Source organism: Adiantum capillus-veneris, chromosome 21, assembly GCF_014529385.1.
Source record: "Adiantum capillus-veneris isolate H3 chromosome 21, ASM1452938v2, whole genome shotgun sequence".
Classification (NCBI taxonomy): Eukaryota; Viridiplantae; Streptophyta; class Polypodiopsida; order Polypodiales; family Pteridaceae; genus Adiantum; species Adiantum capillus-veneris.
The window spans coordinates 73,654,498-73,671,082 of record NC_140951.1 but is presented as its reverse complement, the minus strand read 5'-3'; the positions used below and the strand labels follow the sequence as shown (position 1 = coordinate 73,671,082).

At 37.0% G+C, this 16,585-nt stretch overlaps 1 protein-coding gene across 1 annotated transcript; it reads left to right on the top strand.

Annotated features, from left to right (window-relative positions):
• The first annotated feature begins 259 nt into the window (after positions 1 to 259).
• LOC147431155 (ras-related protein RABA1f-like) lies at positions 260 to 2,684 on the top strand. Its single transcript, XM_086493806.1, has 2 exons — positions 260 to 688; positions 1,944 to 2,684. Exons 1-2 carry the CDS (start codon positions 471 to 473, stop codon positions 2,374 to 2,376), a joined length of 651 nt encoding a protein of 216 aa, XP_086349932.1. The 5' UTR covers positions 260 to 470; the 3' UTR covers positions 2,377 to 2,684.
• The last annotated feature ends 13,901 nt before the right edge of the window (positions 2,685 to 16,585 follow it).

Here is a 16,585-nt window from a genome sequence, read left to right as displayed (position 1 = left end):
CATAGGTCAGGACTATGTCCCATCGTTCGTCGTCCCCAACCGGGTCCATCGCGCATCCCCGCGGCCCGTGCCACGGCTAGCCGAGATCAGGTGGTCACCGTTCCACCGTCACCCTGGGAGCTCCGAATCAACCGGAGCCCAACAGCAGATACAATCCTTTTTTGCAGACTTCAATGTGTAGGAAAGTTTTATTGGGAATTTGAGAAAATTGTGACCTAGAGGATTTTGTGAGACTCTTGTAAAGGTTGAACTCACGACGTACTCGCCAGCAAAATTGGAACGTTGCAGACGGAACTCAAGATTAGGGCAGCCAGAGCTGAGTTAGCCCGCGCTCGGTAGAGGAGAGAGGGCAGACCAAAGAGCCGAGAGAGAGAGAGAGAGAGAGACCGCGTTCCAGCTACGCAGAAGCCTCTTCATCCTGCAAAACCTTCCGTTTTCTGCTGATTGGATTTAGTAGAGCTGTGCTGGAAATGGCCTACAGATCGGAGGATGATTATGACTATCTGTTCAAGGTAGTTTTGATTGGCGATTCTGGTGTCGGAAAGTCGAACTTGCTTTCAAGATTCACCCGGAATGAGTTCAGCTTGGAGTCTAAATCCACCATCGGAGTCGAATTTGCCACCCGTACCATCAACGTAGAAGGCAAGATGGTCAAAGCACAGATTTGGGATACAGCTGGTCAAGAACGGTATGCATTCCACAACACTTGGCTTGCTTGCGTATTTCTGGCGAGTAGCAAGAGGATGGCTTCTGAGTAGGTGCATGCTTTCAATCGCATTTTTTATGGCTGTTTCCAGGATCTATTCAATCATTCTGACCCTCTGTGCGTTAACTAAAGGCTTAACTGGAGTTAATAAGGCTTATGAGTGGGTTTGATGCATCTATTCAATCAGGAGTTAGTAAGACTTATGAGTATAGGTGCATGCCTTTTGATGCATTTTGGAGGCATCTATTCAATCAGGAGTTGTTAAGGCTTGGTGCATGCCTTTTGATACATTTCTGAGAGGTATCTATTCAATCATTCTTGCCGGTATGTCACACCCTTTTTGTGTTGGCAAAGGCAGCCAATGCATTTTGATGCAAATTAAGCATCAAAGTCTTTGTTAGAGCAGAAGCAATTAGCTAGATTGTCTTTCTGATCATGTTGTATGCTGCTGCCATTGTAACTTTGCCTGGTAAGAGTGGCTTGTGCAAAAGCCTCCTTGGATATCCGAACTAAAAGAATGTAGGACCTTTTTGTGACTTTGGAGCGCTCACACATCGGGATACATTTGTTGGCTTTCTTGGAGGATTTTGAAAATTGGAGAAGCATGACCATGTGGCAGCAAGTAGTAGCTGGAGAAACTGGCAAGAACTTTGTCTTTCAATGCATGTCTCTGTATATCAGCAGTTCTTTCAGCCCAAAGCTTTAAAATCATTTCACCTTTGCTGGAAGGGTTTAGTTTGAGATTTTACATTGTTGTATGATGATATGACCTTTTGGAATCATTAAAACATCCGTGTCCTCTTGATCAAGAAATATGTCATGACGTGATTTACAATGGTTAAATCAATAGTATTCTTATGTATTGAGTGATTGGAATTGCCTCTTGGGGAAGCAAAGCCTCGCGCAGTCCAGAGGAAACTAGTGACAGAAGCGTCTCCGCTAGGAGCCTGGGTGCATAGTCTCGGTCGTTCTTCTTGTGCTTTTCTTTGGTGTATGAGGGGAACCACCGGGAGTGCCCAACTTGACTCCTAAAACAAAACAAAATTCTCCTCTTTTATGTGTAGCCAATCTGTTTTGCTGTACAATTGTGAATGATGGGTAGTTGCTCTTTTTTTGTCCTACAGTCGGCTTGCATTGGAAACATGCCTTGGAGACATATTTTATGTCTTTTCATAAGGAATGCTGTTGCTTGCTGGTGCGTTAAAAGGCTAACACTGCAAATGCTTGAAACTGGCAGATACAGAGCAATCACAAGTGCATACTACAGAGGTGCTGTGGGTGCTCTACTAGTTTATGATTTAACTAGGCATGTTACATTTGAAAATGTGGAGAGATGGTTGAGAGAGCTTAAAGAGCACACAGATTCAAACATTGTGGTGATGCTGGTAGGAAATAAGTCGGATCTCCGCCATTTGAGAGCAGTGTCTACGGAAGACGGCCAATCTTTTGCAGAAAGGGAGAGTCTCTACTTTATGGAGGGGTCAGCGTTGGAATCTACAAATGTGGAGAATGCGTTCAAACAAGTACTTACACAGATATACAGGGTGGTTAGCAAAAAAGCTCTTGACATTGGTGAGGACCCAGCTGCCATGCCTACTCAAGGCCAACCCATAAATGTTGGTGGCAACGACAGTAGCGCAACTAAGAAAGTTGGCTGTTGTTCAGCATAGAAAAGGTTTGGGTTGTAAATTTATTCATCCCTGTTTTGTCAGGGGTTTTAATGAATGAATTTGTGATTAATGGCCATGTGGGTCTGTGTCATATGTACCCAATTGTTTAGACCTGGTTTAGTGCTTGTGCTGAAAGACAATTGAAGTGCAAAGACCCTGTTCTAACCTCAGAAAGAAAGTAGTTTTTCTTTGGCAGTAAGTTTGGGACATGTCAACATTAATGCCATATATTTATGACTTTCACCTTGTACAGCTCAGATTATTCTTTAAATCCCTAATGCAGTTTAGCAATTTCAGGTTCCCTACAACATTATTGAAGGACAGCTCAACGCTTCAACAGTCTGTTTGTTGTCTCTGTCTTTTTATCGAGCACTTTCGGTTAGTTTGCCCTTCATTTGTACTGCTCATGAACTAGTATCACTACAGTGAAGGATGTAGGCTTTCAAACGAAATAACATGTGCAAGACGTGCACATTGCTGCGATTGGTTTTTCTGTGAGTCCTCAAGGACAAGGGAGGTCGGGCAAGAAAATATTGATGGAGCTGAGTCAAACCTTTGACAGCAAATATGAGTGCATCGTGCATGCACTGTCTGTCTCTTCTATTGCAACTGTACACCAATGAACTGCAAGAAAGAATTGAATGGGTTCAGGAGCTCATCCGCTTGCGCGGTTTCTGTTGCATGTGAAGTAAGCTACATTTAAAGTATGCATTACAACTGTAGTAGCTTGCTAAGGCTGAGGACTAAGTGATGATGTAATGATGTTCTGAAAGGGTGTGTGGTGTTTGGCTTCAATGTAAGAGGTACTTTTTTTTTTCACCATCAGCGCGGGGAAGGTTTTATGGCCCTTTGTGGTGTGATTTGTTCAACAAGTCCGGTTGTAAATAGTAAGCGCTAGTCTGTGTCTTTTTCCTTTGTCTGCTGTTATTAATTTCAGCATTATATTACTGTTGGGTAGCACTCTCTTGGAGGCACTCTGCACAATTTTCTCCTTCAAAAGCCTTTAAACAATGGCTTTTGAACTGTAAGGAAAAGCAATCACTCTGCACAATTTTCTCCTTCAAAAGCCTAAAAACAATGGCTTTTGAACTGTAAGGAAAAGCAATAGTGGTTGAAACATGCTTACTATTAGTTTGCAGGATCAGAATCACTTTTGCCTCAGATAGCAAATAGTGCTACTGTTTGTATAATGTGTCCCCTTTGCTCCTATGGTACTGGTTGCCTTTTAATCTTCAGCGACATACTTGCATCGGTATGCAAGAGAACTGATTTTCACAAGAAGCCTAGCAATTGAGACATGGAAGATTGGTTGTAATTGAAGAGATTTAAATGGTGCCTCAAGATGCATGTAATACTCTTGGCCTCTTTTCTTCCACTTAGGGGAATGCAAAACCTTCATAGCTCATTTGTGCTAATTGCTTGTCATTCAGGAGTAACCGGCTTTTGTCGTGCTATCTATGAGTTTGTGATGTGTTGAAGGTGACTTGGAGATTGAGGAGGGTTGTCTACTCCATTGTCTTGCTTACACTGTCTACCTTTGTTGGGCTACTTGAGGCGTTTCTTATTTTTGTGCATATTTGCCTTGTTCCTCTTGTATTGTCTTGCACCAAATTCCATGCTCGTTGCTCTATCACATAGAATGCTACATAGAGTGCACCCGTGCGTTTGTCAGCTTTAGTCATAAGCAATTTTAGTAGTTCAATAATGGTCGTGTCAACATCATTTGTTTAACCCTCTTCTACTCTCCAATAGTAATCTTTCCCTCCCTACACCTTATGTGTTGCTACGCATTCATCAAATCAAGTTTATGTTGCTAGATTTTCTTTCTTCTTTTCATGTTTGACCAATGTAACAATGGTGACTTCATAAGAATTGAGTGATACTAATCTATACCTTGATTCTTGGCTAACTTGTCATAGCACTACACCTTACCGGGTGTTATCTATTTACGTGTCCACATTGTATCAAAAAAGGGAAAAGGAATTTATGTAGATCCATAGAAAATTGAAGCTATGCAGTCATGACTTGGATTCAAAAATTCATACGAGTTACATTTATTTTTTTGGCCTTTGTAATTATCGTAGAAAGTTTGTTCGCAATTTTGCATATGAATTTTATTATTTGTCTCTAATGTTAAAGAAAAACATTCCATATGTATGTATTGATTTCCAAGAAAGTTTATTCAATGCACTCGAGAATGCTTTATCTATTGTATTTGTGTTACAATTACTTGAATTTGATAAACTATTTTTTATTGTAGTCATTGATGCTAGTGGAAAAGAATTCAGTACATTGACAAAAAATTAATTATTGTAGTGTATGTTTTTCAAATTTGAAAATATTATCTAATGGGCGTCAATTTGGTAATCAAAATTGATCAACAAAGTATCAAGTATTTATTATCTCATTTTTTAATAGTTGATGGACATATCAATTGAGTTGCTTGCATTCAAAGTTTTTAATAACATTGAATATCAACCTAATAAAGAAAATGTTGTAGTTGATGCTTTGAGTCGAAGACCCTCTTTTAATAATCTAAAGAGTGATGTAAAGCAATGTGCTTTATCTTGTTTGATTTGTCAAAAGATTATATAGACAAGAAGTAAAAAATTGGATCTTTTTACTCTCCCCATTTGTGAAAAACCTTGGGAGTACATATCTTTACATTTTGTTACTATTTTTTCACTCACTGTTTACAAGCATGATATGATAGTCTATCATTGATCATTTTTCTAAATAAGTACAATTCATTTCTTGCAATAGAACTCTCAAAACACTGCAAGATGCACTTATTTTTATTAAAGCTATCTTTTCACATCATAGTTTGCAAAAGTTAATAAAATCAAATCGAGATTTCAAATTTTGTAGTATTTTTTGGACTACAAATTTTACAAATCTTAGTACTATACTTGATTCTACTTCTGCATTCCATTCTGAATCTAATGGTCAAATGGAGGTCAAACAAAAATAACTAATCGTAAATTTCATGGACTTTAAGCGAGCGAAAATTACCAAAAAAGAAGAAAGTACAAAGAGATAAAAAGTCTTTTGGGAGGGGGGGGACAAGGGATTAACACTAAACGCGTTTCGCTATATAAAGCTCATCAGTAGTGTTAATTCTTTTACAAGGAATGGGGGACTTTTAAATAAGAGTTGGGGGCTATGAACCCAAGGTAGGTACAAAAGGTGAGGATTAGAGAGGAAGATAGAAGGTTTATTGGTATAAAGAAGTATATACAAGCATCTTTTGGTACAGAGAAGTAAATAAAAGCACCAATTGGTACGATGTGCACCATTTGGGGAGTAATATCAAGAGAAGAGAGGCTATAAGGATCAAAGCAAAAAGTGCAAATAGGGAAAAAAAACCCTATTGAGAGGAATAGAAAAGGGGGGGAAGGGGATAAGATAATTAAACAAATTGTCACTCAAAAAAGGGGGGGGGGGGGGGGGGGGGGGGGGAGGGAAGGAAAGAGAGGTTCGCAATTTCTCGATATTAGGCGCATTGAGCCAACATATCAGGGGCTTGGGGAGGTGGGAAAGTTCGATCGTGGTGCCAAGTTGAAGGGTGAGAGGTTTGATCAAGGTATGAGAGAGATTAAGGTTGCGCGTAAAAGGTGTAAAGGGAATTTTGACCACAAAGGGGGGGTCTTTTGATTTGGGTTTCTTTATTAAGAGAGAATCTCTCTCATTGTAAGAGATAAGGGAGAAGTAGTTATGAAGGAGAGCATGGGGGTACCCTCTGGCTCTAAGTCTTTGGAAAAACCGGGCACGAATAGAAAGGAAGCCATCCAAGGAGCTCTCTCTAATGATATATCTTTTTAGCTCTGAAATCATAAAGGAGACTTTTTGGTGGATGGGGTGCCAAGATTGCCAGGGAATGTAGTTATAAGCGTTAAGACTTGCAGTGAAAATCAAGAATCCTTGAATGAGAAAAGGAGGGTCCTTTGAAGAAATGAATATCAAGGATGGAAGCTTCTATGGAAGAAATGATAGGGAAAATCTTGATATGGTTTTGGAGTGGCGTCCCGTAAATCTTGAGGATTTTTTCAGGATCAAGACAAGAGCCTTGCCAAATGCCAAATGCATCATCAATATATCTTTTGGAATAGAGGAGAGAGGGATGGGACATATCAACTGATTTGCTCGCTTTAAGTTCATAAATTACATTAGTTGATGGACATATCAACTGAGTTGCTTGCATTCAAATTTTTTAATATAACATTGAATATCAACCTAATAAAGAAAATGTTGTAGTTGATGTTTTGAGTCGAAGACCCTCTCTTAATAATCTATCAATCATTATGGGTACCTCATTTGACTCTATGTGGTACTTATGCACAAGATGATGATTCAAAACAACATGATTACTTATACTTGACAATTCTTTGCACACATTTTTGTAATGTACTATTTAAGAACAATTTCTTTCTTTTAAACTGTGAAAAAATAATTTCATCTTTTACTCATTGAAGAGTTGTATAAACCACCCTATGACGGTCATAGAGGATCTATTGCTATATTTTAAGCTTTATGTCGTGATTTTTATTGATCTACTATAAGCAGTGATGTAAAGCAATGTGCTTTATCTTGTTTGATTTGTCAAAAGATTATATAGACAAGAAGTAAAAAATTGGGTCTTTTTACTCTCTCCCCATTTGTGAAAAACCTTGGGAATACATATCTATACATTTTGTTACTGATTTTTCACTCATTGTTTACAAGCATGATATGATATACACTATCATTGATCATTTTTCTAAATAAGTATAATTCATTTCTTGCAATAAAACTTTCAAAACAGTGCAAGATGCACTTATTTTTATTAAAGCTATCTTTTCACATCATAGCTTGCAAAAGTTAATAAAATCGAATTGAGATTCCAAATTTTGTAGTATCTTTTGGACTACAAATTTCACAAATCTTAGTACTATACTTGATTCTTCTTCTGCATTCCATTCTGAATCTAATGGTCAAATGGGGGTCAAACGAAAATAACTAATAGTACCATTATTGCTTTATTGAAAGCTTATGTTTCTTTTCAATCAAAGAAATAGAATTATTACCTTCAAATTTTATAATTTATCTATAACAATACCATTGGCTCTGCTACAAATATATCTCAATTTGAAATTGTTTATGGTCATTCTTTTCCTGCTTCTCCTTTACGTCTTTTTAATCTTGTGCATGCTACTGTGGACAAATGTTCATGACAATTATGCAAGTGTTCATTTTGCTATCAAACATTCACAAAAACGTTACACTAAGCATGCTAATAAATATCGCAAGAAACATGAGTTTAAGGAAGGTGATTTCATTATGCTTCAAATTGAAAAGCGATGACTCAAAAGTGTTTCAATGTTTTTATAGAGCTTGCTCTCCGTTTTTATAGTCCTTCTAAGATTTTTGTTGTTGCTAATGATAATGATGTTTTATTTTGTTTAGATTTTCCTTCACATTGGTACATTCATAATGCCTAAAAAAATTAAAGACCACCCTAGAGAGGATTCTAAATGGATGATTGAATTTTTTTTCAAAACTTTTCAGGTCTTCTACATACTTTTTTTGTCACTCAAAGTCCAGTTGATTCTCTATTGAGCAACTGAGAAGAATTTCTATCCTTGGAGAGAGAGAGAGAGAGAGAGAGAGAGAGAGAGAGAGAGAGAGAGAGAGAGATGTGATGAGATTGAACATCCTCTTGTTGTATGTGGTGTACCCCACATGAACTAAAGTGTACAGGGGGCCCTCAAAATTTGGTACACAAATAAATCAATAATAAAATTAAATATTCAACTCCACAAGAGATGCTCCCGAATTTGAGAGCTATAATTTAAAGCCATCCTCTTGCAAGATTCTTCTCTCTATTCTCTTGCGATAAGATGTATACAAACGTTGCATTTTCATCTTCTTCTATTGCAGGCTGTCACTTTTATATCTATTCTCTTTATTGTGTGTGTTGTTGGTTTTAAACATACACAAAAGAACATAAAAATTCAAAAGACAGCTGGCAAGGATTAGCACAAAAATAACTCAGTCTTTGATTCATTTTTGTACATCATAGTGAGAATGAAGTGTCATTCCAATGATTTGTACATATGATAGTCAAGGATTACTAATTGTAAAGTGACAGAGGCCAAGTTTGACAATGGCGGACAACAACAAAGCCAAAAAGATCATAAGTAAAGATAGAGTCCTCACATGCATCCATATAAACAAGATAAAAAATTCGTTAGCTTTGAATACGTTTTATAGGTGTCAACGAACCCTATCAATTGTTATCCATGTCCTACTTAAAACCTTTTTACACTTATACCTACCATACATGAAGAGTTAAAAACAACGAGTATCCATTCATAAAATATGTTATGAGTTTGTCACAGTGAGATCAAGAGGCCATTACCCCTCCTTATCAAGTGTAAAGGGTGTTTCTTATTTTAAAACTCTTTTTAGGCTTGTGATTAAAAGGCCATCGCCCCTTCTGATCCAAGTCTAATCTTAATAATAGGTTGTAAAAGTAAGTAGTTATACCATTTTTTAAAAAGAAAATTATATATATTAATTAAATTAAGGTTTGATCAGAAGGCCATCACCCCTTATGATCTAAGTGTTTTACCCATTTTTATCCCATGAAGCCTTTTTGTCAAACCACTTCAGGCTTTAAGATGTTCTTGTTTCCAATGAAATCTAATTTGTACAAGCTAGGTAGTAAAAGGTATTATCAACCAGGTATTAGGCAAGTTATGAACTAGCAGTCATCAAAGTAATATCATGTCTAACATCAAAACACTACCAAGTGGGAAAGCATAACAACCCCAAATCAACCACGTATTCCGAGCTAGCAAGAGGCCATCAACAAGTATCTCGAGCTAACAAGTGGCATTGTTTCCATCTTTATCCCCAATCAACCCCATTACTGAGGTCCACTCTTAGTGTTAACCAAAAGTTATGCCAACCACTACCCATTAGTTTAGTCAATAGTTTAGGCCAAGCAAAACCTACAACTGAGGTAGAAATCTCCCATTTAGAGTCAGTAAAACTGTATGATAACAACCAACAAGCATCAACAAATTAATGCAATCTATGCCATACACCTAAAAGTTTTAGAAAATAAAGTTCAGGAGTTAAATAATTCCTAGTCAAATCATCAGTACATGCTAGGTAGTAAAATAACCATCAGAGCATTGGTTGGGAGTATAAAGGTGTTATTATCCTATCATTAGCCAAGTTATGGGCCATCAATCACCAAAGTATGTGCTATAGGTAAACATCCCCTTTAAATTATAAAAGGACAATGCCAAAAAATTTCCTGACAAATATGAATCTTGTAAGCTTTGTCAACCACCTGGCAAGTTTTAGTTAAACCAAAACCATGGTCATACTTATCCACCACAACAAAACTAGCCAACCATCTCAAGTATTATCCCCAAGGGAATGAGAGTATCCAAAAGATCAAACCATATCATGGTTTAAAGACCATATCACAATGTAAAGAGCCATTCCTCAAGTGTAAGTCTGGCATCACTAAAAGAGATCAGCAAAGTATAAACACAACAAAAGAGACCAATGAAGCAAAGTATGACCGGAATCATTAAATTGTAAACCAAAAACAATAAATCCTTTTCAACTAAGCTCAGAAATAAAACCATAATGTCTATTTGTATGAGCTGAAAAAGGAGACTAGATATTCTCAAAACGTCAGTACAAGCCAAAGTTCTAACCGTAAGTCATAAACCCAGCTATTCAAACCTATAGCCAGATTCAATTTCTTCAGTGTCATAACCTATGAAGATGAGAACCAGCTCTTAGTAATGTACTACCATAGAAATCATTGTCCATGTAAGCTTTGACAACCAACTGGCCCAAGTTTAGTTAAACCAAAACCATAACCAACCTCATCAACCACAACCAAACTAGCCAACCATCCCAAGTGTAACCCCTACGAGAGTGAGAGTATCCAAAATCAATCCGGGTGGCAAATTAAGGAGAAGCTTATCCCATAATAACTAAAATGTAAATCTGAGGACTAGTCAAGATTCCTAGTAGCTATCAGATCAGCAATATAGAAGGGAAAATAGGACCAAATTACAATTATAGCGCAAGTATCATAATCATCAACTTGGGAAGTAGTAGTCAAGCCATGATCTTTACCTATACATTAGAAGTAATAACCATCAGAGGCATGCTAAATAATTGCAACCAATCCCAAAAGTAGGGCATTAAGAATGTAGTAAAAACTCAAAAAAAAAAAATCTCTTTCACATCAGATAAGCAGATTCCAATATCAACGATGTAAGTGATCCCCGGTTTTTGTTATGAAATTTAAAACAACAGTACCAACCCGACTTTATCCCAAAGTTCTAATGCACCTTGTAGATTCCCAAAGTAAACCCAACACTAGGCAGGTTATGAGATAACCGTCACCAAGGTATGCAACACGAGTAAGCCAGGAGTGTTAGTAAGCAGGCGAAACAATCCAAGCCAGCAATTGGTCAGCATCATTGAGAGAAGAGTATCCGATTTTTCAATTAATTAGAACCATTGAGAAGGGGCATATCCTAACAGGAACTACCCTATGTAGCCCCAAGGCAGTAAATGTTCCAAGTAGACCACAACTAAACTAGCATAAACTTAGTGTCAAAAAGTGGAAAATTTTACTTAAATCTGAGAGGGATCTACGGGAAGGAGCCAACATTTCTCAATCAATCTTTAAAAAAATTGTGTTGAAGTAATCAAACCACATGTTCTCCTTAACATAGTAACTGCAAAACCAAAAGAAAACTAAGATTATAACCTTATAAACAAAAGCATGCGATCAATATACAACCCAACTATGCTTAGAAGCATTTCCTCAAAGTGACCATAACATTGTCACCAACCAGTCCAGGGAGCAACCATCAAAAGCACAACCTAGAATGGTGTTTTTTTTAGAAGAGAGGGATCAGTTCGCGGTCTCAGTCAATATGGAAAATGCATCAGCACAGAAGTTAAATTAATATTCGGGACCATATAATGCTAAATAAATTAGATCAGAGCTACCACAGTAACAAAATCAATAGTATAAAGAATTTTGGCACCAACTTGAGAAGATTTTAATAGCAAACCAATAAGTACACTACAACAACCCTCTCTCATAAAATGCAACATAAAACAATATTCAAGGCTAAGTGAGGGGAAGATTCAACCCTCACCTTTAAGTAGAAGTTGATCCAATCAATTTTGGACAGAGACATTCGTCTGTCACGCCCACAGAGACAAAATCCAAGTGTGCAAGCATCACCTGTAGCCTATATGAGTCTATGGCAGTGGGGGGGGGGGGGGGGGGGGGGGGGGGGAGAGAGAGAGAGAGGAGAGAGAGAGAGAGAGAGAGAGAGAGAGAGAGAGAGAGAGAGAGAGAGAGAGAGAGAGAGAGAGAGAGAGAGAGGAAATGGGGAGCAGATATAGCTTTGCTAAGCATTAGACGGGGATGAAGCTCTCAGAGAGATTCAAGACTACGCTCAGGAGGAGAACCCCAAATTAAAGTTTATGTACTTGAATACACACGGGTTATCAACCATTATGTCTATAGATGAGTTCTTCCGGCCTTTCATTCTTCTGAAGAACCACTCCAAAGCCGGGGTCAAGCGGGGGTTCAATTCACTAGGAAAGTGGAAGGTTCGATAGGGCAAAAGATAGATTATACAAGAATGTATAGGGGTGAGACCAACCCAAAGCTAACCTTGAACACACATAATCTGCCAAGATTTTCCAGGCCAAAAGATAGGTTGTACAGGAATGTATATGGGTGAGATCAACCCAAAGAAAACCAACACCCACACTCTGCTTAAGCCGAGATATTGTAGGAAAGGTTTTAGCCCAAAAGAAGAGCTAAGCATTGTAGCTTAACAATTAGAGCTAAAGTCATAATTGGTACTACAATTTAGAGGTTCGATCCCATGCAAAATACCCTATAGGTCAACCATAATCAATAAACTTATTAACTTCATTAGTTAGAATCCCCCATTCGGCTAGTATGAGTTAAATATACAAGGTGTGCACAATATAACTATTATCTGCTTCATCTAAGAAGTACAAGCCAGCATTATTGTCTATAGAATAGCAAGCTAAAGTAGTTATCTAGTGTAAGTATAGATATTTGGCTTAATCTATTTGGGTGTCACAATCACGTGAAGTAAACCTTCTTATCAGCTCTATTAGGCAAAATAGTTTGGATAATGCAGTTCCATTCAGATTAAAGTGTCCAAGTGTGATTGTTTCAACATAACTATCTACTAGATCAGTAGTTCATGTGTAGTTGTGTGTGTAGCTAGATGAAGTAATCATAGCCAAATAAAGTGACCAAGTGTTTGTGTGTGTGTGTGCCTGCCCTAACCTAGGCACCATACTCAATGAGTCGGTAGTAGGCCCATTGAGTATGGGCCTACTGCCTCATGAGGTTGATGAGAGTAGAATAGTTAAGTCTGAAGTCAAAGATATGTATCATAACAGAGAACCCATGAGTCTCATTGGAGCTTTAAGTGGAAATGTAAAAAAAGAGGATTATACTCTAGTCTGAGTTTTAAGGCTTTGTTAGCTAGTAGAAAATAGTATGAATGTCAGCTTGCAAAAGTTTTGCATGTTTTAATCAGTTTTGCTGGATAGTCCTCAAACCAACTCTCCATCAAAGGGTAGTCCATTTATAGATAAAATGTTCGTGAAATCATAACACAAGGGTAAGTAATTTTGGATTAACATGTTACCTAAAACCAGTAGAGTCAAAGTCTACAGTAGCTGTGAGCAAGAATCCGATCTATAGACAAGGAAAGACCACCTAACACCTGTCAACCTAACAAGGAATTAGAGATAATGGGTCCAACAAAGCCTATAGACAAAAGATATCCAAAGACAATGTCCTGGTCACCCAACATTCTAGGAGAACCTTGTGTTTAGGATGTGTGTGTTGCTGTTTTTACAGTTATACTTATACGCAAAAGAACATAATAGTTCAAAAGACAGCTGGCTTTAAACAAAAGACAAGGATTATCACAAAAACAACTCAATCTTTGATTCATTTTTGTACATCATAGTGAGAATGAAGTATCAGTTCAGTGATTTGTACATAAGATAATCGAGAACAACTAAGTCTAAAGTGACAGAGGCCAAGTTCGACAGTGACGAACAACAACAAAGTCAAAAAGATAATAAGTAAAGATAGAGTCCACACGTGCATCCATATAAACAAGAAAATAAATTTGTTAGCCTTGAATACGTTTTTTTAGGTGTCAACAAACCTTATTGATTGTTATCCATGTCCTACTTAAAACCTTTTTACACTTATACCTACCATCCATGAAGAGTTAAGTACAACAAGTATCCATTCAGAAAAAATGTTATGAGTCTGTCACAGTGAGATCAAGAGGCCATTACCCCTCCTTATCAAGTGTAAAGTGTGTTCTTTTTAAAATTCTTTTTAGGTTTGCGATTAGAAGGCAATCACCCCTTTTGATCCAAGTCGAATCTCTATAATAGGTTGTAAAAGTAAGTAGTTACCCCATTTTTAAAAAGTAAATTATGTATATTGATTAAATTAAGTTTAGATTAGAAGGCCATCACCCCTTTTAATCCAAGTGTTTTACCCATTTTTATCCCATGGAGCCTATTTGTCAAATCACTTCAGGCTTTAGATGTTCTTGTTTCCAATGAAATCTAAGGTCAAAAAATGTTTTGATCAATTCTTAGTCAAAAATCTATGGTTGAATAACTTCTTAGTAAAAAATCTATGGTTTAATCACTTCTTAGTTAGAAATGGTTTGATCGTTATCTTATGCATTACAACTAACTGCTTTTAAGAAATATAGTTCAAGAGTTACAAATATGAAATCATTCTCAATCAATAACATATGTACAAGCTAGGTAGTAAAAGGTATTATCAACCCACGTATTATGCAAGTTATGAACTAGCAGTAATTAAAGTAATATCATGTCCAACATCAAAACACTACCAAGTGGAAAAGCCTAACATCCCCAAATCAACCAGGTATTCAAAGCCATTAATTGGCCCTCAACAAGTATCTCGAGCCAACAAGTGGCATTATTTCCATCATTACCCCCAATCAACCCCATAGTGAGGTCCACTCTTAGTGTTGACCAAAAGGTATGCCAACCACTACCCATTAGTTTAGGCCAAGACAAACCTACATCTGAGGTAGAAATCTCCCATTTAGAGTCAAAAAAATGGTATGCTAACAGCTAGGAGGCATCAACTAATTAATGCAATCTATGCCATACACCTAAAAGTTTTAGAAAATAAAGTTCACGAGTTAAAATTATTTGTACTCAAATCATCAGTACATGCCAGCTAGTAAAATAACCATCAGATAATTGGTTGGCAGTATAAAGGTGTTATTATCCTGTCATTAGGCAAGTTATGAGCCATCAATCACCAAAGTATGTGCTATTGGTAAACATCCCCTTTAAATTCTAAAAGGGCTATGCCAAAACATTTCTCACAAATATGAGTCTTGTAAGCTTTGCCAACCACCTGGCAAGTTTTAGTTAAACCAAAACCATAGCCATACTCATCAACCACAACAAAACTAGCCAACCATCTCAAGTATTATCCCCAAGGGGATGAGAGTATCCAAAAGATTAGACCATATCATGTTTTAAAGACTATATCACAATTTAAAGAGCCATTTCTCAAGTGTAAGTTTGGCATCACTAAAAGAGACCAACAAAGTATAAACACAACAAAAGAGACTAGTAAAGCAAAGTATGAGCATAATCCAAAAGATTAAACCATATCATGTTTTAAAGACCATATCACAATGTAAAGATCCATTCCTCAAGTATAACTCTGGCATCACTAAAAGAGACCAGCAAATTATAAACACAACAAAAGAGACCAATAAAGCAAAGTATGAGCATAATTTTTAAAGTATAAACCAAAAACAATAAGCCTTTCCTTGATTTTAGATCCTATCCATCATATATTTCATCAAAGAAACCTTAGAGTGCAAACTCTAGATCCAACTAGTGCTACCAAGATAATTTATAATTCAACTAAGCTCAGAAATAAAACCATAATGTTTATTTGTATGAGCTGAAAAAGGAGACGAGCTATTCTCAAAACGTCAGTACAAGCCAAAGTTCTAACCGTAAGTCATAAACCCAGCTATTCAAACCTATAGCTAGATTGAATTTCTTCAATGTCATAACCTATGAAGACAAGAACCAGCTCTTAGTAATGTACTACCATAGAAATCATTGTCCATGTAAGCTTTGACAACCAATTGGTAAAGTTTAGTTAAACCAAAACCATAACCAACCTCACCAACCACAACCAAACTAGCCAACCATCCCAAGTGTAACCCCTACGAGAGTGAGAGTATCCAAAATCAAGCTTGGTGGAAAATGAAGAAGAAGCTTATCCCATAATAACTAAAATGTAAATCTAAGGACTAGTCAAGATTCCTAGTAGCTATCAGATCGTCAATATAGAAGGGAAAATAGGATCAAATTACAATTATAGCGCAAGTATCATAATCATCAACTTGGGAAGTAGTAGTCAGGCCATGATCTTTACCTATACATTAGAAGTAATAACCATCAGAGGCATGCTAAATAATTGCAACCAATCCCAAAAGCAGGGCATTAAGAATGTAGTAAAAACTCAAAAAAATCCTCATTCACATCAGATAAGCAGATTCCAATATCAACGATGTAAGTGATCCCCAGTTTTTGTTATGAAATTTAAAACAACAGTACCAACCCGAATTTATCCCAAAGTCCTTATTCACCTTGAGATTCCCAAAGTAAACCTAGCCCTAGGCAGGTTATGAAATAACCGTCACCAAGGTATGCAACACGGGTAAGCCAGGAGTGCTAGTAAGTAGGTGAAACAATCAAAGCAAGCAATTGGTCAGCATCATTGAGAGAAGAGTATCCAAATTTTTCAATTAATTAGAACCATTGAGAAGGGGAGTATCCTATCAAGAAATATCCAAAGTAATTCCAAGGAAGTAAATGATCCAAGCAGACCACAAATACACCAACATAAACTTAGCGTCAAAAAGTGAGAAATTTCACCCAAATCTAAGAATCGTCTATGGGAATGAGCCAACATTGCTCAATCAATCTAAAAAAAAAGTGTTAAAGTAATCAAATCATAGGTTCTCCTTAACATAGTAAGTAAAAAACCAAAAGATAACTGAGATTATAACCTTATAAACAAAAG

Bases quoted from the DNA above. Each gene is read 5' to 3' on its own strand.
- LOC147431155 (XM_086493806.1), top strand. From the start codon at position 471: ATGGCCTACAGATCGGAGGATGATTATGACTATCTGTTCAAGGTAGTT. The intron at 689-1,943 runs GTATGCATTCCA...TGAAACTGGCAG, and splicing joins GATACAGCTGGTCAAGAACG to ATACAGAGCAATCACAAGTG.